The sequence below is a fragment of the Vipera ursinii genome (assembly GCF_947247035.1).
Source record: "Vipera ursinii genome assembly, chromosome: 1".
NCBI classification, from domain to species: domain Eukaryota; kingdom Metazoa; phylum Chordata; class Lepidosauria; order Squamata; family Viperidae; genus Vipera; species Vipera ursinii.
This window is the reverse complement of record NC_139512.1, coordinates 70,693,898-70,720,460: the sequence shown is the minus strand read 5'-3', so window position 1 is coordinate 70,720,460 and position 26,563 is coordinate 70,693,898. Positions and strand designations below refer to the sequence as shown.

At 46.8% G+C, this 26,563-nt stretch overlaps 2 protein-coding genes across 2 annotated transcripts; both read right to left on the bottom strand.

The window, feature by feature from the left end:
- Positions 1-15,328: 15,328 nt before the first annotated feature.
- Positions 15,329-17,491, bottom strand: LOC310634764 (disintegrin and metalloproteinase domain-containing protein 20-like; the record flags this gene model as incomplete). Its single annotated transcript, XM_083353300.1, has 1 exon — positions 15,329-17,491. One exon carries the CDS (start codon positions 17,489-17,491, stop codon positions 15,329-15,331), a length of 2,163 nt encoding a protein of 720 aa, XP_083209426.1.
- Positions 17,492-23,463: 5,972 nt separating this feature from the next.
- LOC310632460 (disintegrin and metalloproteinase domain-containing protein 21-like) lies at positions 23,464-25,473 on the bottom strand (the record flags this gene model as incomplete). The annotated part of the gene is made up of 1 exon (XM_083349679.1): positions 23,464-25,473. One exon carries the CDS (start codon positions 25,471-25,473, stop codon positions 23,464-23,466), a length of 2,010 nt encoding a protein of 669 aa, XP_083205805.1.
- Positions 25,474-26,563: the final 1,090 nt, after the last annotated feature.

The window sequence follows — 26,563 nt, the reverse complement described above, 5'->3', positions numbered from 1 at the left end:
TTTTGCAGAACGAGGCTAGAAACTAGCCCTATTCTAGAAAAGGAATCTGAACTGGGGCGGGAACAGGGGAATTGATAGTGTGTGAGGGAGAGAGAGATGTTGGGACAGACTTAAACAATTGAAAATAAGGATTCTGTACATAGCAACGGAAGATGCGATAGATTTTGGAATGTAGGCGGAGTTTAAAAGATCAAATATAGAATACAACAGAAAAGCAATGTTTATGAAATGTTACTAGGTTGACTCATTATTTAATTACTTCAATTTCCCAGGATAACTCCATATTGCTTTACTACTGTTTGTATCCTACTGCTGTCTAGTTTACCTAATAGGAATGAACTGTATATTTCATTTACCAGAACCTGACCTTATTTTAGAAAAGGAATTTCAAAAGGGATGGCAAGACAGAAATTGAATGTGTGCATGTGCTTGTCTCTCTCTCTCTCTCTCTCTCTCTCTCTCTCTCTCTCTCTCTGTGTGTGTGTGTGTGTGTGTGTGTGTGTGAGAGAGAGAGAGAGAGAGAGAGAGAGAGAGAGAGAGAGAGAGAGAGAGAGAGAGAGATTGCAACATATAAGAGCCTTGGTGGAGCAGTGGGCTGATGCCTCCTTAAGTAACACCAGCTGCCTGCAATTAGTGCAGGTTCGCATCCCACCAGGCTCAAGGTTGACTCAGCCTTCCATCCTTCCGAGGTAGGTAAAATGAGGACCCAGATTGTTGGGGGCAATTAAGCTGACTTTGTAATAATGCCGCTTGGGGTGTGTGTGAAAGCCCTAACAAGCAGGCATATACATAGAATGAAGGCTACTGCTAAGCTTGTAAGCTGCCCTGAGTCTTCGGAGAAGGGCAGGATATAAATGTAATAAAAATAAAAATAAATAAATAAATAAAAATATTTAAACATTTGAAAATGAGAGTTCTGTACTGTAGATAGCAACAGAAATGTAATACATTTTGGAATATAGGTGGAGTTTAAACAACAAAATATAGAATAACTACTGTTTGTATCCTACTGCTCTCTAGTTTATCTAACAGAAATGAACTCTATATTTTTTTCTGGTTGGCCCAAGTTGTGAATTGAAGTGGATTAATTTATAATTTGAATGGGAAGTGAAGTAAGCTATCACACCCAGAGAAGTGTGACTTTGTAAGAATTCAAAACCATTAACCTGCTAAACCTTTTAAGTTTTCTTTGAGCAACCTTCATTTGCTTTATGGACTGTTAGGTCATTGCTCTGTGGACTAATCCTGGCCTCCTTGTGGCTGGAATTAACTGGAACAGTTCTGGGGTATATTAATAAACTCACTAAATCACAAGTTACCTGTGTGTGAGAGTGGAACAGCACAGACACCCTCTTTCAGCACAATTTTTAAATTTATTTATTTATTTTATTAAATTTATATACCACCCTATTCCCATAGGACTCAGGGCAGTTTACAGTGAAAATTAAAAGCATAACATAGAAAAATTAAAATCAGTTAAAACAATTAATTAATTCAAGTCCCCGAAATTTATAACTAAAACCCAATTAAAATTAAAACCCCTCAGTCTTGGCCAGACAGCTCAAAGAGCCATGCTTTCAAGTCCCGGCGAAATGAACGAAGGTCAGAGGCAGTCCTAAGTTCCGTGGGAAGTTGGTTCCATAGGGCCGGCGTGCCCACTGAGAAGGCCCTACCCCTGGGAATAACCCGCCGGCATTCCTTAACCGGCGGTATCCTGAGAAGGCCCTCCCTGTGGGAGCACACAGGACGATGGGAAGTTGATGCCGGCAGCAGGTGTTCCCTTAGATAATCTGGACCCAAGCCATTTAGGGCTTTATAGGTCATTACCAGCACCTTGAATCTCACCCGAAGGGCAACCGGAAGCCAATGCAGCTTGCAGAGAAGAGGTGTTACACTGGAGTATCGGGAAACTCCCATCACAACTCGCGCGGCTGCATTCTGCACCAATTGAAGCCTCTGAATGGTCCTCAAATGCATCAATATAGCACAAGGCAGCTAACAGCTGGAAAATAACTTAATACTATTGGTATCTTGGTCACCAGAGCCACATGTTTTCTGGAACAAACCCGAGATTGGACCGCGGTGAGAGGGCGGCCCCGAACTGGTCATCAACCTCCCCGCCGGTGTGAGAGGCCAGTGGGGGAGGTTCCACCCGGCAATGACATTTACCTAATCCAGACTGAATCTCACAGCTTTGATGAGAGGTTAGCTGTGAGTTCATCATCTGGACCGGCTCAGGTGAGAGCAGAGCCGGATTGGTGGACAAAGACATGTTCCAGTTTTAACATCTTAACATCTTTAATATCTGATAACATCTGATAACATCTGACTTCCATTGTGAATAATGGCTCACATGGAGTTTTGCTTTGTATGGTCCGATTACAATACTCTGGGCCGGACTTGTACGCCCTCAGGGGGGCTCCGCCCTCCTGGTCACGACCAGCCCGTTCGCTTACCATCTCCCTTGATGACGGGCCCAATTGTTGGGATCCCAAGAGGTGGTTGGGTTTACCTAGGGGCCTCTGGGGAAGACGCATCAAGAGGCCCCTGATACGTTTTCTAGCTGGTAATTTTAAAGGGTTAGGGAGGGGGAGGAATAGTGGGGAGGGGAGGGAATTAACCGGCACTCAGTCTGCGCCGGTTATGGCCTCTGGTGGGGTGGGGTTGGGGGTGGAGGCTGCTGGCTCCGCATGTGCTGGGGTGGGGTGCCAAATCCCCATGATGATAGGGAATGGCAGCAGGTGGTTGCACAGAGGGCCACATCAATATCCGGGATCGCGCCCTCGCTATCTTCGAGCGGTGGCGCGCTCCGACCCCCCGGTTAGCACCCTCTTACCCAGGGATGAGGGTGATCAGGTCCCTGAGCTTAGGCTGGTTTATTTTAACGCCAGATCCGTCGTTAACAAGGCTCCCCTCGTTCGCGATCTGATCGAGGAGGAACGCGCGGATCTGGCATGCATTATGGAGACTTGGTTGGGCTCGGAGGGAGGGGTGCCTCTGACTGAGTTATGCCCTCCAGGTTTCTGGGTGCTACACCAGCCACGGGCTCAGGGCAGGGGTGGTGGGGTGGCGGTGGTTGTCCGGGAGACTCTATGCCTGCGGGAGGCCACCATAGTCCAGATGGCTGGGAGTGAATCCCTCCTCTTGAGATGTGGTCCTCGGGCTCAGTTGGGCTTGTTGCTCACATACCTGGTGCCCAGCTGTGTGGCAACAGCCCTGCCCGAGCTGCTCAACACTCTCTCAGGGTTGGCGGTGGAGTTCCCCAGGTTTATAGTTCTGGGTGACTTCAACCTGCCTTCACTGGGAGGGTCGTCTGAGTTAGCTCGGGAGTTCATGGCCTCCATGACGGCCATGGGCCTGACCCAAGTTATTGAGGGCCCGACTCATGTGGGGGATCATACTCTTGACCTGGTGTTCCTATCTGGACAGTGGCTGGATGATCTGGGAGGGGGTTCACCAACCATTGCCCCCATGTCATGGTCAGATCATTACCTCCTGCGGCTGATCTTCCGTTATGCCATCCTCTGCCGCTGGGCTGCGGAACTGACCAGGTGGTTCTGCCCCAGGCGCCTAATGGACCCAGAACGGTTCCAGAGGGCGCTTGGGCCTATACCCATCACCCTTACCCTCAGCCCAGTCGATGTCCTGGTGGATGCCTGGGAAAGGGCGGCTGCCGGGGCACTTGACTGTGTTGTACCCTTGCGACCTCTGACCCGGCGCAGATCCCGTTGGGCTCCATGGTTCTCTGCAGAGCTCCAGAAGATGAAGCATCGGAGACGGGGTCTAGAGAGCGGTTGGAGGTCCAGCCAGTCTGAATCTGACTGATTGCAGCTAAGAACCTTTATAAGGTCTTATCTTGCGGCAATAAGGATGGCGAAGTCTAACTACTTTGCTGCCCTTATTGCGTCCACAGATAATTGCCCGGCTGCCCTGTTTAGGGTAACTTGCTCCCTCCTTAATCAGGAGGTGAGGGAGGATCCCTTACGGGGACGAGCTGAGGAGTTTAGTCATCATCTGGCGGACAAAATCGCTCAGATCTGGACCGGTCTGGACTCTGACTCGGCAGAGTCTGATGTGGAGGAATCGGACGGTCTTGAGCATGTTATCTGGACTGAGTTCGATCCTGTTTCCCCTGATGATGTGGACAGGATCATGGGGAGGCTGAGCACCACCACCTGTTTGTTGGATCCGTGCCCCTCCTGGCTAGCTTATGCGGCTCGGGAGGGGACACGAGGCTGGTTCCACACAGTAATAACTGCTTCTTTGAAGGAGGGTGTCTTCCCTGCCGCCTTGAAGGAGGCGGTAGTGAGACCCCTCCTCAAGAAGGCTGCCCTGGACCCGGCTGTTTTAAATAACTATCGTCCAGTCTCCAACGTTCGCTTTTTGGCGAAGGTTGTTGAGAGTGTGGTGGCACATCAGCTTCCTCTGTTCCTGGAGGAAACTGATTATCTGGACCCGTACCAATCGGGTTTCAGGCCTGGATACAGCACGGAGACGGCATTGGTCGCGCTGGTGAATGATCTCTGGAGGGCTAGGGACAGGGGTTGCTCCTCTGTCCTGGTCCTATTAGATCTCTCAGCGGCTTTTGATACCATTGACCATGGTATCCTACTGCGGCGTCTCAGGGGGTTGGGTTCTCCTCCTATCTCCTGGGCCGTTCGCAGTCGGTGTTGACAGGAGGGCAGAGATCCGCCCCGAGGCCTCTCATTTGTGGAGTTCCTCAGGAGTCAGTTCTCTCGCCCCTCCTGTTCAACATCTATATGAAGCCGCTGGGTGAGATCATTCGTGGTTTCGGGGTGGGGTAGCATCAGTACGCTGATGATACCCAACTTTTTCTTTCTACCCTGAACCAACCCAGCGATGCCCTCGCCGTGATGTCCCGGTGCCTGGAGGCGGTCCAGGTCTGGATGGGGAGAAACAGGCTTCGTCTCAATCCCGCCAAGACTGAGTGGCTGTGCATATCGGCATCTCGGGTCAACCAGACTATTCCATCTCTAACGATGGGGGGGTGAGGTGTTACCCCCCGTTGATAGGGCTCACAACTTGGGCGTCCTCCTGGATTCATGACTCAATTTTGAAGGCCATATAGGAGCCGTGACCAGGGGGGCTTTTGCCCAGGTTCGCCTGGTGCGCCAGTTGCGACCATATCTGGACCGAGATGCCCTATGCACAGTCACTCATGCGCTCGTGACCTCCCGTTTAGACTACTGCAACGCTCTCTACATGGGGCTGCCCTTGAAGACCACTCGGAGGGTTCAGCTGGTGCAGAATGCGGCCACGCACTTTGTGATGGGGGTTTCCTGATACTCCCATGTAACACCTCTACTCCGCGAGCTGCATTGGCTTCCGGTTGCCCTCCGGGTGAGATTCAAGGTGCTGGTGATGACCTATAAAGCCCTAAATGGCGAGGGTCCGGGATATTTGAGGGAACACCTGCTGCCGGCATCAAGCTCCGTTCGTCCAGTGCGCTCCCACAGGGAGGGTCTTCTCAGGGTGCCACCGGTAAGAGATTGCCGGCGGGTAACACCCAGGGATAGGGCCTTCTCAGTGGGGGCGCCTGCCCTTTGGAACCAGCTGCCAGTGGAGCTGAGGACTGCCCCGACCTCCGTTCATTCCGCCGGGGCCTGAAGACCTGGCTCTTCGAGCTCTCTGGCCCAGGCTGAGGATTAATCTTATTTTAACTGGGGTTTTATTTAGACAGGGACACATATAATTTCTTTTAAAATTTGTTTTTAACTTTTGTACTTTGGTTTTTTAATCACCCTGTAAACCTCCCTGAGTCCTTCGGGAAAGGGCAGTATATAAATGTAATAAAATAAAATAAATAAATAAATGTTTTTTTAAGAAGCTGAGTAACATAGTAATGAGTCAAGGAAGGAACACATCTTTGTGCAAACACATCCCCTACATTCAGAACTGACTCACTGTCGACTTTCTTCCTTGTTAATAGTCTGGATCTCTGATAAACATAAGCACAATTGTCCAGCCTTGGAAGCAAAAGTGAGGTTGTCCTGTTAAAATTGCCATAAAGGTGGAGAAGGGAGAGGGAGCCACACTGGGGATGTCCTCATGATTGTTTGTGCAGTGACTTTGAGTATGTTTTTGGAATAACTTATCTGAGGCAAGTGGCTGATAGGTATCCTGAGAAGGAAGGAAGAAGGAAGGAAGAAACAAGATGGCTCCATTTTTTGGTTAAGTTTATAAACTGACTGATTCTTCCTTCTGAGTGAGGGCCAGAGGAGGAGTTGGTGGTAGATGAACGAAAGGCTCCTCTATCAGATGAACGGGAAGGGAGTCTATGAGACTTTGTTTATATGGATGTGTGGCTCTCTCTGTCTCTCTGTATGTTTGTGTGTGTGGTTGTGTGCGTATTTTGCAATGTGTGAGGAAGTGGTAGCTGGGTACACTGATGACACTGAGAAGTAATGTTTCCAGTGCGGTGAAAAACTAAACAACCTTTATTTAAAACAGATCAATCAAAGTAGACTGAATAACACAGAGGACCATGCTGGAGATGTCTTTCTCTCATTGTCACTGAGTGGCTTCAAAATCCTGAATGTCCATTGTTGTGTCCGGTCCGGTCCAGTCCGGTCAGTAATCACGTGGAGGGAGTCTGAGGTTAACTGTTTTTTTTTGGTACACGTGGCCGAACTGGCCTTACCTGTCCGTCTGCCCATATATATACCCCCCGGCGCGCCAGGCGCTAGCCAACCCGTGGGCTCAGATCTCCCGTGCTTGCCCTGGTCACCCAACCCAGTGTCCAGGGATTCCCACCGCACGGGTTGGCCAATCACGTGGCCGGACAGGTGTATACCTAACACCCCTTTTCCCCCAATTGGGTCTGCTTGTGCCTGGCATTCCCTACCAATGGTCTCACTGCCTTATGTAATCTTTTAGGTATGCCGGGGGTCTGTGTGTCCTGGTAGGGTATCTCCCCGGTGGGCTGTCAGGTTCTGGCCCCCTCCCCTGGGCTGGTCTTGAAGGCCCTGGCTGGTCCCTCCCTTGTCCGTGCCCCGCTGGCAGTGAGGATCCTGTGGGCTCCCCTTGCACATTGCCTGTGTTTGGCTCTGGTACCCCGGGTTCGGTTGTGACGTCCCTAGGTCCCTCTGTCTCTGGTGACCAGGTCGCAACCCTGGTCTTAGCCTGTTGTGTGATGTCTGGAAGTGTGAATGTTCCTCTGTGTGTGTTGCTTGGTGGCTGCTGGGTCTGATTGTGTGTGGTGATCTCTGGGGCCCTTTTCCTTAGTTGGTCAATGTGTCTCCTGACCTGGCATTCCCCTTCCCCTTCAATAATGTATGAGAGTGGGCCCAGCTTGTCCACCACCACTCCTGGTATCCACTTGTCCCCCTGGCTGTAGTTCCTGTCCCACACTGAGTCCCCAATGTTCAATGTCCTGGCTGTGTACTCCTGTTCCGTTTCCACTGTTGCCTTGTCAGGATGGAGCCTGTCTAGTTTGGTCGTGTGTTTTTTGCCCCACCTCATTTCTGCTGGGCTTTTCCTAGTTGCTGTGCACGGTGTGTTGTGTTGTGCCAGCAAGAACTGTGAAAGTCTTTGGGGCCAATCACCAGCAATGATCCGGCGTAGTGCATCTTTGGTGGTCCTCACGTTCCTCTCTGCCAGTCCGTTGCTGGAGGGATGGAAGGGGGCTGACGTCGAGTGCCTAATCCAATTGGCCTTGAGGAAGTCCTGAAATTCATTAGATGTGAATTGAGGCCCATTGTCGGACACAATCAAGTCAGGTAACCCGTGGGTGGCAAAGAGTCCCCTCAGGACCTGTATGGTCTTGGCTGATGTTGTGTTCTTAACAGGCACTACCTCTAACCACCGGGAGTAGCTGTCGACCACTATTAAGAACGTTTGATCCTGAAATGGCCCTGTGTAGTCAATGTGTATGCGGGACCAGGGGTTGTGTGTAGCCTCCCACCTGTGGACTGGTGCGTGGGCCTGTTCAGGCCTGGACCTCTGGCATAGGTAGCACCCTGCTACTCTTTCTTCGATGGCCTTGTCTAACCCTGGCCACCATAGGTGACTTCTGGCCAGGCTTTCATGCACACTATTCCCTGGTGTCCCTCATGTAGTTCACTGATGACTCTCTCCCTTAATTTTTCTGGCACTATCACCCTGTTTCCCCACAATAGGCAGCCTAGGTGTGCTGATATCTCGTCCCTTCTCCTTAGGTAAGCCTGGAATTGTGGTTCCAGGTTCCCATGTTTCCACCCCCCTAGGACCCAGGTCGCCACTCTGCTTAGTACTGGGTCCTTGCTGGTGGCGTTGGCGATGTCCTTGGCTGTCAATGGGCATTCTGGGAGTTCTTCTATTGTTAGGATTTGGCTCGCTGGGGCTGGGTCTGTGTCAGTGTCTGGGAGGGGTAATCTGCTTAGTGCATCTGCGTGACCCATTTCCTTCCCCGGTTTGTATTGGATGGAGAACGTGTAGGCTGACAGGAATATGAGGACCCAGATTGTTGGGGGCAATTAAGCTGACTTTGTAATAATGCCGCTTGGGGGTGTGTGTGAAAGCCCTAATAAGCAGGCATATACATAGAATGAAGGCTACTGCTAAGCTTGTAAGCCGCCCTGAGTCTTCGGAGAATGGCGGGATATAAATGGAATTAAAAAAAAATATATAGACCACCTCAACATCCTTGGTGACATTATTTGTGGGGTCTGTCTGTCTGTGGTGAATAGGCCTAGCAGTGATTTGTGGTCAGTAAGTATTGTGAATTCCCTCCCGTATAAGTAATCGTGGAATTTCTTTACTCCTGCCACTATTGCTAACGCCTCTCTGTCAATTTGTGCGTAGTTGCGCTCAGCCTTGGTTAGGGTTCTGGAATAGTATGCTATGGGTCTTTGTTCCCCGTTAATGTCCCAGTGGCTGATCACTGCCCCTACCCCGTATGGTGAGGCATCACATGCTAAACAGATTGGTTTCCCTTCGATGAAGTGGGTTACCGTGGGCCTATTGGATAGTATGTCCTTTAATGTTTGAAAGCCTTTTTTGTGTTGTTCCAGCCACTGCCATGTTGTTTTGCTGTCTAATAGTCTTTGCAGAGGTTCTGCTATGGAAGCCTTGTGTGGTATGAACGCGTGGTAGAAGTTTATTAGACCTAAGAATGCTTGAAGCTCTGCCTTATTCTTGGGTTCTGTAGCTGCCTTGATTGCCCTTATCTTTCCCTCTTTTGGGTGTATGCCCTGTGCATCTATCCTGTATCCCAAAAATTCAGTGGATGCTACCCCTATGGAGCACTTCCCTTTTTTTAATTTGAGCCCTGCCTCTCTAAATCTTTAATAATAATAATAATAATAATAATAATAATAATAATAATAATAATAATAATAATAATAATAATAATAATAATAATAATAATTTAATTTGTATACTGCCCTTCTCCCGAAGAACTCAGGGCGGTGAACAGGGCAATACATAATAAAAAACAGGATACAAAAATTAAAAAGTGATTAAACAACTATGCCCGTAGTAATTGATACATATTAAAAATTAAAACTAATTATAAAAAACCCAACCCCATCCCATCACACCAGGCCAGCTTGTTCAAAAAAGAAGGTTTTGAGATCGCGCCGGAAGGAGCGAAGGTCGGGGGCCATCCGGATCTCGACCGGTAAGCGGTTCAATAGGTCTGGCATGCCCACAGAGAACGCTCTCCCCCTGGGGGCCACCAATCGGCATTCTTTGATCGGAGGCACCCTGAGGAGGCCCTCTTTGTGGGAGCGCACTGGACGGAGGGAAGTTGACGCCGGCCGCAGGTGTTGCCGTAGGTAATCCGGACCCATGCCATGAAGGGCTTTGTAAGTCATCACTAACACCTTGAACCTCACCCGGAGAGCAACCGGTAGCCAATGCAGCTCGCGGAGCAAAGGTGTAACATGGGAGTATCGGGAAACCCCCAAGACAACTCGCGCGGCTGCATTTTGCACCAGTTGAAGTCTCCGGGTGGACCTCAAGGGCAGCCCCATGTAGAGAGCATTACAGTAGTCTAGACGAGAAGTCACGAGCGCATGAGTGACTGTACGCAAGGCATCCCGGTCTAGATAGGGCCGCAACTGGCGCACCAGGCGAACCTGGGCAAAGGCCCCCCTAGACACAGCTCCAATATGCTCTTCCAAAGAGAGCTGTGAATCTAGAAGGACCCCCAAGTTGCGAGCCCTATCTACGGGGGGTAATAGCTCACCCCCCATGGCCAGAGATGGAATAATCGGAGTTTCCCGGGATGCCGGCACGAACAGCCACTCAGTCTTGTCAGCGTTGAGTTGAAGCCTGTTCCTCCCCATCCAGACCCAGACCGCCTCCAGGCAGCGGGACATCACGTCGAGGGCATCACTGGGGTGGTTTGGGGTTGAAATAAAAAGCTGGGTATCATCAGCATATTGATGATACCCAACTCCAAAGCCACGAATTATCTCACCCAGCGGCTTCCTGTAGATGTTGAACAGGAGAGGCGAGAGAACCGATCCCTGAGGAACTCCACAAATGAGAGGTCTCAAGGTCGATCTCTGCCCTCCTGCCAACACCGACTGCGAACGTCCCAGAAGGTAGGAGGAGAACCACTGGAGAACTGTGCCTCCCACTCCTAACCCCCTGAGACGTCGCAGCAGGATACCATGGTCGATGGTATCAAAAGCTGCTGAGAGGTCTAAAAGGACTAGGACAGAGGAGCAACCCCTGTCCCGAGCCCGCCAGAGATCATTCACCAGCGCGACCAATGCCGTCTCCGTGCTGTACCCGGGCCTGAAACCCGATTGGTACGGGTCTAGATAATCAGCTTCATCCAAGAGCAAAGGGAGCTGTTGCACCACCACGCTCTCAACAACCTTCGCCAGAAAGTGAAGGTTGGAGACCGAACGAAAGTTGTTTAATATTGCTGGGTCCAAGGCAGGCTTCTTGAGGAGGGGTCTCACCACCGCCTCCTTCAAGGCAGCGGGAAAGCTACCCTCGCTCAAAGAAGCAGTAATCACTGCCTGGAGCCAGCCTCGTGTCCCATCCCAAGCCGCATAAGTCAGCCAGGAGGGACACGGGTCCAACAAACACGTGGTGGAGCTCAGCTTCCCCATGATCTTGTCCATTTCTTCAGGAGTCACAGGGTCGAACTCTTCCCAGATTAAATCGACAAGGCTGTCCGTATCCTCATCGTCAGACTCTGCCCAGTCGCAGTCAAGACCGGTCCGGATCTGAGCGATTTTGTCCGACAGAAATTGACTAAACTCCTCGGCTCGACCCTGCAAGGGGTCCTCCCTCACCTCCCGATTAAGGAGAGAGTGAGTTACCCTAAACAGGGTGGCTGGGTGATTTTCTGCTGACGCGATGAGAGTGGCGAAGTGGTTAGACCTCACCACCCTCATCGCCACCTTATTCGTAACCGGTTGGATTCGGATCGGCTGGATCTCCAACAGCTCTCTAGGTCCCGTCTCCGACGCTTCATCTCCCGGAGCTCCATGGAGAACCATGGAGCCCATTGGGATCTGCGCCGGGTCAAGGGCCGCATGGGTACAACTTGGTTGAGTGCCTCTGTGGCTGCCCTTTCCCAGGCTTCCACTAGGGCATCGACCGAGCTGTGAGCAAAGGAGGCAGGTGGGGGCCCCAGCGCCGTCTGGAACTGCTCAGGGTCCATCAGGCGCCTAGGACGGAACCATCTTATTGGCTCAACAACCCCACAGCGGGGAGTGGCAAAACGGAAGACCAACCACAGGAGATGATGATCGGTCCATGACAGGGGTGTAATAATTGGGGAACCCCCCCCGAGATCATCTAACCACCGTCCAGATAGAAAAACCAGATCGAGCGTGTGACCCCCCCATGAGTTGGGCCCTGAATAACCTGCATCAGGTCCATGACCATCATGGAAGTCATGAACTCCCGAGCTAACTCAGATGATCCCCCCAGGTATGGTAGGTTGAAGTCACCCAAAACTATAAGTTTGGGGAACTCAACCACCAACCCTGAGAGGATATCGAGAAGCTCAGGCAGGGCTGCTGCTACGCAACTAGGCAAAATGTACACCAGCAGCAAGCCCAACTGAGCACTAGGGCCACATCTCAGGAGGAGGAACTCACACCAGACTATCTGGACCATGGTGGCCTCCCGCAGGCATAAGGTCTCCCTCGCCACTACTGTCACTCCACCGCCCCTACCCTGAGCCCGAGGCTGGTGCAGCACCCGGAAACCTGATGGGCAAAGATCCACCAGGGGGACACCGCCCTCTGGGCCCAACCAGGTCTCCGTAATGCAAGCCAGGTCCGCATGCTCCTCCTCAATCAACTCACGAATGAGAGGAGCCTTATTCGTTACGGACCTGGCATTAAAATATACCAGCCTGAGCTCAGGTGGCTGCTCACCCTCACTCCCGGTACCCCAGGCTGGAACCAGAGGGTCGGAGCGCATCACCGCTCGAAGACAGTGGGGACGCGCTCCCAGATGTTGATACGGCCCTCTGTTCATACACCTGTGGCCATTCCCTACCGCCGTGGGAATAGGCAATTCCACACCCCACCCTGGGGCCCTGTAGGCACCCAACCCAAGCCCCGTCACAGCGCGATCAATCTCAGGCCTGGTCTGAGTAGCGGTTGATGGAACCCCCCCAGTTTCCAACCCAACCTGTGAACCCACCCCCCTCCCTAACCCCACAAAAACTTTTGCTAAAAAGCGCACTAGAGGCCTCTTATTAAATTTATGATAGAGGCTCCTGTCTCTGCCCAGCCATCTCTCTGGGTCCCAATAATTGGGCTCGTCATCAAGAGGAGCAATGGAAACAAAGGCGGGTCATGCCTAGGAAGGGGGGGCACCCCTGAGCACAAACAAGTCTGTGCTAGAGTAGAACAAACGGACCATTTTCCGGGTAGGTCCCGTCAGGCAGTCCTATAGGTAGATCAATCAGGAAGATGTACAAAGGGAGGTCGAAAATGTCCAGTCCACCAGCTCCCTGCCACTGAGCTGGGAACCTTTCAGGTAGCTTCCAAAGTAGGTTGGGCACCTCCCTCTCACGGAGGACTCAAATCCATCTTGGAGCGGACGGAATACCAACCGTTTTTTTGCTTGAGTGCGAAGGGCACTCTCCTGGCTTTTATTCTTATGGGCGGTACTGTGGGGTCTAGTTTTAGACTGATCGGTGGCCCTTTGTATTTCCCGAGTGTGCCATCGAAGACATCTGCGTAGTTATCGCAGACGGACTGTAGGGTTCGGAGTTGAATCGTATTGATTCCCCCGACCCATATACCGAGAGGCTCGAACCAGTTGAGGCTGATCAGGCTGGTTCTCCAGCCTTCGGTGACTAATAGTTCGAGAGGTCCCTTGAACCCCTTAAAACTGACTTCTATGGTGACTATTCCTTGTACTTTTATGGGTGACTTTTGGAAGTCGGCCAGCTGGATGTGTGTATGTTTAATGGGGACCCGGCGGCCACTTCTGGCCTCGATGCGAGCCAGGGTTTCTCTCGAGACTATGGACAGTGACACCCCCGAGTCTACCTCCATTTTGCAGGGGATGCCCTGTAGGCAGACCTCGATTTGTAGTTTGGGCCTCAGCACTTGGTTGATGGCCTCGATCGCCCCTCGGTTAGGGTTTCGTGCCTGTGGCCTATGGGACCCTTTGCCACCATTCCTGGGGGTTACCTTACCTGTGGCCCAGGCGTTGATGTCGTGAAGGTTTTCCCGCGGTTTGCTTCTGCAGATGCTCTGGATGTGGCCGGTTTTCCCGCAATTCCTGCACTTTGCGGTCCGGAATCGGCAGCCCACGCGGGGGTGGTTTCCCCCACAGCTTCCACATCTGGATTCTGAGTCCCTGTGCCTGTTTAGGCCTTCCCTTGGTGGTCTTGTTTGTTGGGTGGCTGGCGGTCTTCTGCTTCGGTCGGTGTCGTCCGCACGGGGTGTTCTCACTGTGGCTTTTCCGAACCGCCGGGTGACTTCATTGATGTATGTCTCCCATGGGTAGTCCTCCACCCCACCGTCCACAAGGCACTCTTGGTGGATGGATCCGGTCGTGCCGATGCTGTTGTGGGGGGGGGGTCGCATTGTCCAGTGGCTTCATACGTGAGCAGTTCATCGAGGACTTCTTGTAAGTTCCCCGTGGGCTTGGCTATTATCCTGTTTTGCAGTTGTTCGTCGTGTAAGCCCAGGACCACTCGGTCTCGGATGCGCACCTCCAGGTTATCGTACTTACAGCGGAGTGTGGCTTCCCTCACTGCGGCCACGAACTCCGTTATCAATTCCCCTGGTTTCTGGTTTCGCCTTTCGAAAATCCTTCTCCAGAATAGCTCAGATTGCTTTGGGGTGAAGTGTTCTCGCAGTTTCCCTAAGAGGTGGGCGTACAAGATGCTGGTGACAGTTGTTGGCTGGCATAGTCCCATGGCGACCCGGTAAACTGGCGTTCCGCTGATCGTCAGCAATGCGGCGGCCTTCTTCTGATCGTCCGTGATGCCATTCACCAGCATGTATCCCTCGACCTGGCCTACGTATTCTTCCCAGTCTTCTGGGTGTCTGGGGTCGAATTCTCTGATTGAGCCGACTTACGCCATTCTCGCTCGTTCGTTCGTGGAGTTGTCGCTGCTGACGGCTCTATGAATTTCCCGCTTCACGTCTGCCTGTACTCGTGCTTTCCTCACCACCGTTCAGCCGATCTCACCTTCATCGCCACTGTTGTGTCTGGTCCGGTCCGGCGAGTAATCACGCGGAGGCAGTCTGAGGTTAACTGTTTATTCTGGTACACGTGGCCGAACTGGCCTTACCTGCCTGGCTGCCCATATATATATCCCCAGTGCGCCAGGCACTAGCCAACCCGCGGGCTCAGATCTCCCACGCTTGCCCTGGTCACCCAACCCAGTGTCCAGGGTTTCCCGCTGCACGGGTTGGCCAATCAGGTGGCCGGACAGGTGTATACCTAACATCCATAATTGTTCCATCAATAATTGTACCAGGGCAGAGTTAAAAAAGGATTGGTGGGCAGTGCTCTGATGACAACCCAAATTATCTAAAAACAACAATGTCTCTTGATCTTTCTTTGCCATCCAATGTACTATCGGTATAGCTGGCTATTGCTTGAGGTATCTGCAGTTCAGGTGCTTCATTCTGCAGAGTTATTTTTTGTTAGAAATGAGGGATTTCCTCCACTCTGTGAACAATACTTGGCATAGATCAAAGGGTTTCTTCCCCTTCAAATAGGCCAATTTTTTCAAAAGGAAATATGTCTGGGAGACATCTTAAAACATTGAAATTTCAAATTTCTTCATTTTTCAAATTGACTATAATTTCCTGAACTTATACTGGATGTGTTGTGTATTCTTAGCAAGCGTGAGTTACACTGCTGTTCCTTCATCTTTTTATTACATAGCATGGACACTTCCCTGAAATTTTCCAAATTGTTTTCTCAGTCCATCCTTGAACCAGATAACCAGGCCAGTACAAACAATTGTGAGACAAAATGCACACAGTATTCCAAGTATAGCTGATGTTTTCATATTAGCTTTACCCTGCACCGTAACTGGAGGTGGCCCACTGTCTATGCTACCCCCATAGCCCTTATTGCTACAGTCTGGAGGGGCCCAACCAACATCACAGTGACAATGTTTCAGAGTGTTACAAACTCCCCGATTGTGGCACATTGTAACATTACAGTCATATTTCAGAATGGATACATTGACACAACTACCCTCAATACACATCATGTTACTGCCACAAGGAACACCATCTCTCACTGCTCCAATATCATCCACCTTCACCCCAGGGTGGTAATCAGTGCCCCAGCATTGATTCATTCTGGTGGAAGTATGAATTATTGTACTGTGATCCTCCAAAGAAGGCATTTGTATATTTTTACACTGGATACGGCCACACAGACTATCCCCAGGATTACATTTCTTGTAAATTCCATGTTTAAGCCCACAGTTGCCAAAGCGATCACCCTTATTATTCACTTCTCGGAAACATACTTCAGAAGCGACTGCTGCTCCACTACCGAATATCATTTTGCACTGCATATCGTGAGTTGTGCAGTTCCCATGATAGCAATACACACCTTCATTGCACACGGCACCATCTTGCACATGCACATCTTCTGGACAGTGCTCTGAAGTCCCATTACAATATTCAGGAAGATCACAACTACCAATCTTCTCTCTGCAAACAGTTCCTTGTTGACGATATTGGCAGTTACCACAACACAGACCCAAAGCACAAACAGCAGCAGGGCGCAACATACAATTAGCTTGACAGCAGGGATCTGACTTGCACTGTGTTTGTGACCCACAGTCACACTGCTCTCCATTTTCCACTATTTTGTTACCGCAGGATTCAAATTTAAATGTTGTGTTAGTGTCTGGTGGGACAAATAAACAGTCAGTGTTTCTACGGTGGAAATAATCCTTATAACTGCAGTTACTAAATTTATCACTCCCTACTGCATATTGTGCCATAATGCAGTTAGGCTTTCCACAGTGACAAAATTGACCATCATGTCTCATTCCAAGAACGTGTCCCAGTTCATGGGCAAATAAGAAAGAAATATAAAACAAACTTGGAGTTCTATAGGATTCGATAGCACTTGCCCAATGACTGTTACATATAGTTCCAACATATGCAAGTCCTAGGTCTGTCCCAAAACGCTTATATGCAAATAAGTGACCAACATCATTTTTTAAAATTTTAAGCAGATGGTTTCTTCTCCACTTATTAAACAATGAAAGTGTTCTACCTGATTCAGAGGTAATGTTTATGGGGTTTTTTTGTGACCAGATCACTAATCCTGCTATTGACAAATGAACAGAAAGGGAATCATAGAATGAATTTGCAGTGTGGACAATATCTAGAACTTGCATAGTAATAAAAGATTCATTTTTGTGAAACTGCAAATATCGCTCATGATCAATCACAATTGCCACTTTAACATATCTCGTATGTGGCCACCAGGATTTCCCAAAAACTTGTTGGTTTGCAAGATTCTCTGTTTCAGGAATTATGTCCTCTTGATGGCTCTGCTCTTCCTGCCCTACTCCACAAAACATTCGGACAGCCCCTTCCTCTACTTCTAACCGAAACACCACATGTTGAAAGGTAGAAGATTGCTGGACTGGTTCAATTTCATAGGTCTTATTTTCAATTTGCAAGAGACCTCTCAGTCCTCCTGAACATGTACTGAGGGTGACTCGAGAAGAGGACTTTCTCTGTATAAATCCATGGTAGAAACAATCTTCCTTGATAAAAGGGTGATCCACCTGGAGATCTCCTGCTGTATCATAGGTGAAGACAGGAAAGACCTTAGGGATGAAGTTCCTTCTTTGCCTGAGGAATACCACATGTGGATTCCCTTCAATGGGCAGGAGGTAGCTGACATCCTGGGGTTCCTCTTGCCCATACTTGGGAGACAGCTTCCTTGGGATGATCACGTCGTAAGAGGCATATCGGAAGCCCTGAGGAGGTGCCTGTCTAGAAGCTGCATGTTGGATGATCTTAAGCAATATCACAATCAAAAATGACAGACACGTCTTCATTTTTGTAGAACGAGGATAGAAACTAACCCTATTCTAGAAAAGGAATCTGAACTGGGGTGGGAACAGGGGAATTGATAGTGTGTGAGGGAGAGAGAGATGTTGGGACAGACTTAAACAATTGAAAATGAGGATTCTGTACATAGCAACAGAAGATGCAATAGATTTTGGAATGTAGGCGGAGTTTAAAGAATCAAATGTAGAATACAACAGAAAAGCAATTTTTATGAAATGTTATTATGTTGACTCATTATTTAATTACTTCAATTTCCCAGGATAACTCCATATTGCTTTACTACTATTTGTAGTACCGTTTGTATCTTACTGCTGTCTAGTTTACCTAATAGCAATGAACTGTATATTTCCTTTAGTTGGTTCATGGGGTGAATTGAAGTGTATTAGTTTATAATTTCAGTGGGAAGTGAAGTAACCTAGCACATCATGGGAGGTCTGGTTTGTAAGCTCAAAACCAATAAGATGCCTAGCCTTCTAATTTCTAATTCAAGTTTATTTGATTTTCTATCCTTTCACCCAGGTCATATTTAGCCATTAAAAACAAAGTCTGAGGATTTTTGCGGAACAGAAGGTCCAGCCTTAGCCTTTAGAATTTTCACTATTATTAAATTGAGACAGAGACAAAGACAGAAACAGAAGAACGTCCGTTTAGATAATGCCAGATCTTTAAATTGAGTAGACGACAGTACAACCTACCAGGAAAAACATCAAATTTATAACTTATATGTACTAGTTAGGTCTGAATATCTGGTATGATCATGAAGCACTAAAATATCATTGAAGTCTTCAGACCTTTAAACAGAAATTAGTCATAGAGGGAGAAACTTGAATTTATTGCCTAATTTTACTGGTGTTTTAGAAACAGGAAGGGATGTTAGGAATGACTCTTAATAACCAAGAGAATATTTGAGGATGGAAGTTAAAAGGCTTATCAGACTGAACAATTTTCCATTTTCAAAAAGGTAGAGGAAGATATTGAAAAATGGCAAAAGTATGTATCATTTGCATATGTGGCATGTGAAAAAGTAATGTTTTTAACCTGCGTGAAACATCAACAAGAAGAATTGTCCGGTTCAACGAAGTCTGCATTGAATACTACAGATTCTATGCATCTCATGTTGAGTGGGGTCAAAAGCCTACTAAAATAAATAAAAATGAATGTTCTGTTCTCTTTGCTTCCTTTTTAACTTTTTTATAATCATCTCTTTCCAAAGGTCTGTAAATGTTTTATTTCTATGTGCCTGTTGATGGCTGATTTGTCTGAATAGTAAATTTCCAAAAATTCTCTTGCACTTTGAGAATTAGCTTGGTCTAGAACTTTGTCGTTTCCCCATTCAAACTATCATTATATTGTAGCTTGTAGCTGTCCATGTGTTGTGGGAATAAGGAGTTTTCATTGTGCCTTCTCACAGCTAGTTGGTGTTCATGGATGTGCTCTGCTAGTCTTTTGCTGTCTGTCATACCTAATAGCTGTTACAGTATTTACCTTGTATATTGTAGATAACTCTTGGTTTTTTCTTCTTCTTGGGCTACTGGATCTTTTGGTTTATTTAAAGTGTTTTGGAGGACTTTAGTTGATTTATGTGCTATGGTGATACCTGTTGTTATACTAGTCAGTCGTACTAGATCACCAGGTCACCAGCAATCGACACCCAGTTAAACAGGGATTAAACCACATTAAATAAATATTGAAAATATAATCTCATTTGTGGCTATATCAAAATTGTCCAAACTGACTCGACCCAACATCATGAAAAAAAACAGATCCAGGAAACTACAGACCAATGAGTCTAACATCAATACCTGCAAAGATCCTGGAAAAGATAATTAAAAAAACAGATCTGCGAACAACTAGAAGCAAACAAAATTATAACTGGTAGCCAACACAGGTTTGTTAAAAATAGATTATGCCAAACCAATCCTATTTCATTCTTCAATAAAGTAACTAAACTAGTAGACCAGTGAAATGCTGTGGACATAGTATACTTAGATTTCAGTAAGGCATTTGACAAAGTAGACCACAATCTACTGCTTGGTAAGCTAGAAAAAGTTGGAATAGACAACATCACCATCAGATGGATTTGTAGCTGGTTGACAAACCATACTCAATGAGTACTACATCCACATGAAGCAGTAGGGTACTACAAGGTTCTGTCTTAGGACCAGTACACTTCAATATCTTCATCAATGACTTAGATGAGGGAATAGAAGGGGAACTCATCTAATTTTCAGATGACACTAAACTGGAAGGAACAGCCAACACTCTGGAACACAAGCTCAGGATCCAAAAAGATCTTTACAAACTGGAACAATGGGACCTATCCAACAAAATGAGTTTAATGTGGAGAAAAGCAAAATTTTACATTTAGACATGAAAAATCAAAGATATAAGCACAGATTAGGTGAGACCTGGCTCAAAAATAGTAAATAGTAATAGTAAATTTCTGAGCAGAGGGGAGACCAGGGCAAGCTATAAAGTGAGCCTGCTTTGAGCAAAGGTCAATGAGAAGTCCAAATCATGGTGTTTCCGCTATTTTCAGGGAGTTCAACGATAAAATCCATTGTGATCTCTTCCCAGCATTGGGATGGTTCCTCTACCTGTTATAAAGGCCCATGGGGTTTTCCTGGTCTGGTTTTCATGGCAGCACAATGGCACAGCTTTTAACATAGCTTTCAATGTCCCTTGTCATATCTGGCCACCAGAATTGCCATCTCACTAAGTGCAAAGTTTTTAAGAATCCAAAGCGGCTAGCTTGCTTAGCATCTTGGCTTTGTTGCAGGGCTTGGACCCTGAGGGTGCTAAGAAGGTACAATTTGGAACCCTTCCATGCTAGTTCATCCCTATAGATTAACAGCTGTCTGTTGTCCCTGAACCAGGGGTCAGATTTCAGTTAGTTTTTTAGTTTCTGGGTTAAACTGCTATCAGGGCTGATGGATGGCTTTAGGGCTTTATGCCTAGTGGTGACTTGAGAAGATTTTTGAGGAGAGGGGATGATAGCATTCACCACCTCCTCCTGCTGACTCTTGTACTGTGGTATTCTAGACAAGGTGTCAGCCAGGAAGTTCTTCCCCCCAGGAATATGTTTGAGAGAGAGGTTAAAATGATTGAAATATTGTGCCCACTGCTTGGGGAACAATTTGCATGAGTTTTGAGCACTTCAAGGTTCTTATGGTCAGTCCACACTTCAAAAGGTATCTTGCTTCCCTCTAGGACAGACATGTCAAACTCGCAATGTCACATGACATTGCGAGACATATCGGGACTGTTTTGCCATTGCTGGCAATGGGGTGGGCATGGCTTCTGGATGACGTATCTGGCCCACGGGCTGGCAGTTTCACACCCCTGCTCTTGGAAATGACCCTAGGTTAACAATGCCCATCACACAGCAAATGCCTCCTTCTCCCATACAGTTAAACATCGCTCTGTGTGGATGAGTTTTCTAGAGGTGTATGTGCATGGTTGCAGTACCCCGTCGTCACTTTGCTGAAGAAGAATGGCACCCATTGCAACATCACTCGCATCTGCTTGAATGAGGAACTGTTCCTTGGGTTTGGGATGTTTGAGGATTGGGTCTCCCTCAAACAACCTTTTAAGTTGCTCAGATGCTGCTTGGCACTCTAGTCCACTTTAAAGGTTGATTAGGATGAAGGTTTGACCCCGCCCCCCTTTGCCTGTTTTCAAGAGTTCGGTAATCAGCAAGATTATGTTCACAAAGGAGGGCCTGAATTGCCAGTAAAAGTCAGTGAACCCCAAAAAACTTTGCAGCTGCTTGTGAGTTTCAGGGGCTGCCATTCCAGAATGGTTTTGACTTTCACTGAATCCACCTCCACCCCTTTGTTTGAGATTTGGTACCCTAGATAGTTGAGGCATGTTGGATGGAACTCACACTTAAATAGTTTGGCATAAAAGTTTGCTTTTAATAATTTCTGACATGCTTCTCCATCATCTCTGTAAAGATGAGGATGTCATCTAGATAACCTAGGATCTCCTTGTATAGGTGGTCATGTAGTATCTCATTTATCAGCTTCACGAACACATCAGGGGGGGCCCTGGAATCCAAAGGGCATCACTTTGAGCTAGAAACTACCTAGTGGGCAATTAAAGGCAGTTTTCCACTCATCTCCCTCCTTAATTCTTACTCAGTAGTAAGCTTCCTGCAGGTCCAGCTTAGTGAAGATTTTTCCCTTGGTGAGAGGAGCTAACATGTCCTTCATCAGGGAAAGAGGGTACATGTTCTCCCCACTAACAGCATTTAAGCCTTTAAAAATCCATGCACAATCTCAGTGCCCCATATTTTCTTTCCTTTTTACAACACGGGAGAGGCTACGCATGAATTTGCAGGTTGGATAAAGCCCCTAGCCAGGTTTTTGTCAATGTATTCCCCTAGTTCAGGGGTAGGCAACCTTGGCTCTTTTATGACTCATGGACTTCAACTCCCAGAATTCCTCAGGAAGTCCATGAGTCATAGAAGAGCTGAGGCTGCCTACCCCTGCCCTACTTCATTCATCTGTCTGGGGGTTATGGGATAAATTTTTGGTTTGGGTAGTTTAGCTCTTTTGCACAGTCAATAGCTTGGTGAGGGGGGAGCACATCACATTCCTTCTCGTTGAACACCTCAACCAGATCCTGGTATTCTTTAGGAATGAGTTGGACCCTGGGCAACCACTCACCTGTGATTTTCAAAGTCTCAATCAGTTCATGTCCGTCTTCTCTGGAAGTGGCTCCCTTCTCCAGGTCATCTTGAGTAGGTGGAAAGGGCCCTGTCCCTAATCTCATAGTTCTCACCCATTTTCCAACCATATGGTAGGTCACCATTTATATAGCCAGGCCAACCCCAGGACTACAGTCTCTGTCATTTTGGGGATCACCACAAAATGGATAATTTCCCAATGCTGCCCATTTCTAGCCATACTGGTTCAGTTAGGTGTATTGCAGGTGACCCTCCAATTAATGATGCATCAACCTGCTCAAATTTCGTGGCTAGGGACAGTCACTTGGCTCAGATTCCTAGCTTAAGCACCATTTGGAGATTGATCAAGCATCGGATGCAGCCTGAATCTACCATAAAATCCCTTTTTTAGGTACTATAAGTTTAGCAGAGGGACGCGGTGGCTCAGTGGGTTAGGACACTGAGCTTGTCGATCAGAAGATCAGCAGTTTGGCGGGTCGAATCCCAACTGCCGCATAGCAGAATAAGCGCCTGTTACTCGTCCCAGCTTCTGCCAACCTAGCAGTTCGAAAGCACATAAAAATGCAAGTAGAAAAATAGGGACCACTACGGTGGGAAGGTAACAGCATTCCGTGCGCCTTTGGCATCTAATTATGCCAGCCACATGACCACGGAGATGTCCTCGGACAAATGCTGGCTCTTCAGCTTTGAAACGGAGATGAGCACCGGCCCCTAGAGTTGGAAACGACTAGCACGCATGTGCGGGGGAACCTTTACCTTTTAAGTTTAGCAGACAGGGCAAAAGGATCGTTGTCTCAACTTACCATAAGATCATTCTCGCCTACATCATCACAAACATATGGGGCTGATAGTGGTTGGCATTCAACCGGAGTTCTCTCTCTTTCACCCTTGGGGGGGAGACCTCGATGATTAGTGTTCTTGTCCTGTTGTTGTCTAGTTTATCTAGCAGGAATGTACAGTGACTCAATCAAGCAGCTTCACATAATTCTGAAGTTTATTTAAAGTTCACTGAAATATTAATAAATGTGTTTACCTGGATACAGAGTAAGCCCCCTTCAATCTATCTGTAGCAGATATTTCAGGCAATGTCTTTGGTGAGACAGGAAGAAAGCCTTCTTCAGTTTTTCATCAATCCTGGAAAGAAATGTTCTGACTTTCAGCAAGAGAGACAACAGGTTTAATCTATTATGATGACTGACTGGACTAATTCTTAGTGAGAATAAAATATTCTAGCAGAAAATGAAGAAAGAGTAAAGGGGCTAATGGATTTTAATTCTGCTTTCTTGCTACTACAACTTCCTGCATGTTGATCGGAACTAGGAACCACCACACTGGGACAAGCAGCCTCTGGATTATCTCTTCCTTCCAATTTGAACATGGTGTTTTAAGATACAAAACGACATTACAGTCATATTTCAGAATGGAAACATTGACACAACTACCCTCAATACACATCATGTTATTGCCACAAGGAACACCATCTCTCACTGCTCCAATATCATCCACCTTCACCCCAGGGTGGTAATCAGTGCCCCAGCATTGATTCATTCCAGTGGAAGTATGAATTATTGTACTGTGATCCTCCAGAGAAGGCATTTGTATATTTTTACACTGGATACGGCCACACAGGCTATCCCCAGGATTACATTTCTTGTAAATTCCATGTTTAAGCCCACAGTTGCCAAAGCGATCACCCTTATTATTCACTTCTCGGAAACATACTTCAGAAGCGACTGTTGCTCCCCTACCGAATATCATTTTGCACTGCATATCATGAGTTGTGCAGTTCCCGTGATAGCAATACACACTATCATGACACACGGCACCGTCTTGCACATGCACATCTTCTGGACAGTGCTCTGAATTCCCATTGCAATATTCAGGAAGATCACAACTACTAATCTTCTCTCTGCAAACAGTTCCTTGTTGACAATATTGGCAGTTACCACAGCACATACCGAAGGCACAAACAGCAGCAGGGCGCAACATACAATTAGCTTGACAGCAGGGATCTGATTTGCATTGTGTTTCTGACCCACAGTCACACTGCTCTCCATTTTCCACTATTTTGTTACCACAGAATTCAAATTTAAAAGTTTTGTTAGTGTCTGGTGGGACAAATAAACAGTCAGTGTTTCTACGGTGGAAATAATCCTTATAACTGCAGTTACTAAATTTATCAGTCCCTACTGCATACGGTGCCATAATGCAATTACGCTTTCCACAGTGACAAAATTGACCATCATGTCTCATTCCAAGAACGTGTCCCATTTCATGGGCAAATATTTCAGAAATCAAAAACAAACTGCGCATTTTATAGGTTTCGATGGCACTTGCCCAATGACTGCTACATATAGTTCCAACATATGCAAGGCCTATGATTTTCCCAAAACGCTTATATGCAAATAAGTAACCAACATCATTTTTTAAAATTTTAAGCAGATGGTTTCTTCTCCAATTATTAAACAATGAAAGTGTTCCACCTGATTCAGAGGTAATGTTTATGGGGTTTTTTTGTGACCAGATCACTAATCCTGCTATTGACAAATGAACAGAAAGGGAGTCATAGAATGAATTTGCTGTGTGGACAATATCTAGAACTTGCATTGTAATAAAAGATTCATTTCTGTGAAAATGCAAATATAGTTCATGATCAATCACAATTGCCACTTTAACATATCTCGTATGTGGCCACCAGGATTTTCCCCAAACATCTTTTTTTCCAAGATTCTCTGTTTCAGGGATTATGTTCTCTTGATGGCTCTGCTCTTCCTGCCCTACTCCACAAGGCATCCGTACAGCCCCTTCCTCTACTTCTAACCGAAACACCACATGTTGAAAGGTAGAAGATTGCTGGACTGGTTCAATTTCATAGGTCTTATTTTCGATTTGCAAGAGACCTCTCAGTCTTCCTGAACATGTACTGAGGGTGACTCGAGAAGAGGACTTTCTCTGTATAAATCCATGGTAGAAACAATCTTCCTTGATAAAAGGGTGATCCACCTGGAGATCTCCTGCTGTATCATAGGTGAAGACAGGAAAGACCTTAGGGATGAAGTTCCTTCTTTGCCTGAGGAATACCACATGGGGATTCCCTTCAATGGGCAGGAGGTAGCTGACATCCTGGGGTTCCTCTTGCCCATACTTGGGAGACAGCTTCCTTGGGATGATCACGTCGTAAGAGGCATATCGGAAGCCCTGAGGAGGTGCCTGTCTAAAAGCTGCATTCTCGATAATCTTAAGCAATATCACAATCAACCATGACAGACAGGTCCTCATTTTCGTAGCACAAGGATAGTAAACTTAGAAGTCATTTTCAGGGGCAACTCTATGTGGAACAAATTGTAGTAATCTAATCAGGGTTTGACAAGGATGCAACATAAAGTCTTTAATGTTTCCTAGTGTAGGAAAGAACACAAGCAGAAGACTCACAGAAGCTTTCTTGGCCATATTCTGTACTTATTGCTTTAGCCTTGAGTGCATATTTATCATTACTCTGAGTTTAAAACCTACATTTTTGAATTTCAAAATACATATTCAACTACACACAGCTTTGGTTTCCCTTAAAAGCAAAGACTGCAGCATTAAATGATAGTTTGATATTGTAATGTTCATACTATTTCATTTCTTCAAATAACATGAGAGTTTGTATTTTAATGGATGTCAATATAATTAATCTCCCCTACATGGAATCCAGTGGAACCCATAACATTACAGTGAACTAAAGAAAAATGACATGAATATTATTATGGCACTACTTAAGGACTCTATTTACTAATACTACTCATGTCAACTGTACCCGAACACACACACACACACACACACCCTTACATCATACAGCTTTCTTTCAACAAATATTTGATTGATGATAACAGTAGGTACCAACATAAATATTTATTCATTTCTCCATTTTTTAAATACAGATGCTTTCTTAACTGATGAAGTTCAGTCACTTAGCTTTCTAAGCAGGACTAGATACCTTTAATACAGACTAAATAATTCAGAGGAATTTTCATTTATCTATTTGGATGACTGTGGTATTGGATAATGGAGGGAGTAGGAGAATAATTGTGCAAGCATCATTCAGCTATAGCTATGGCATTTTATCTGCATTGATGATATTTCTGCACTGCTATAGGCATTATAACCTACTTGAATGGAATATAGAGGAATAAAAAATCTGGATTCAAATTCACAAGCTAAAATTCATTCACTGATTACATTCCCAACATATATAAATGCAGACTTTCTCTTGAGGTTTATGTTGCAGGAAGTTTCTGAATATAAAATGAGTACATCTCTAGGATAAGCTTATGAGATCTTCACCAACAAATTACCCAATTTTTGCACCCTTGTGCCTAGATGAACA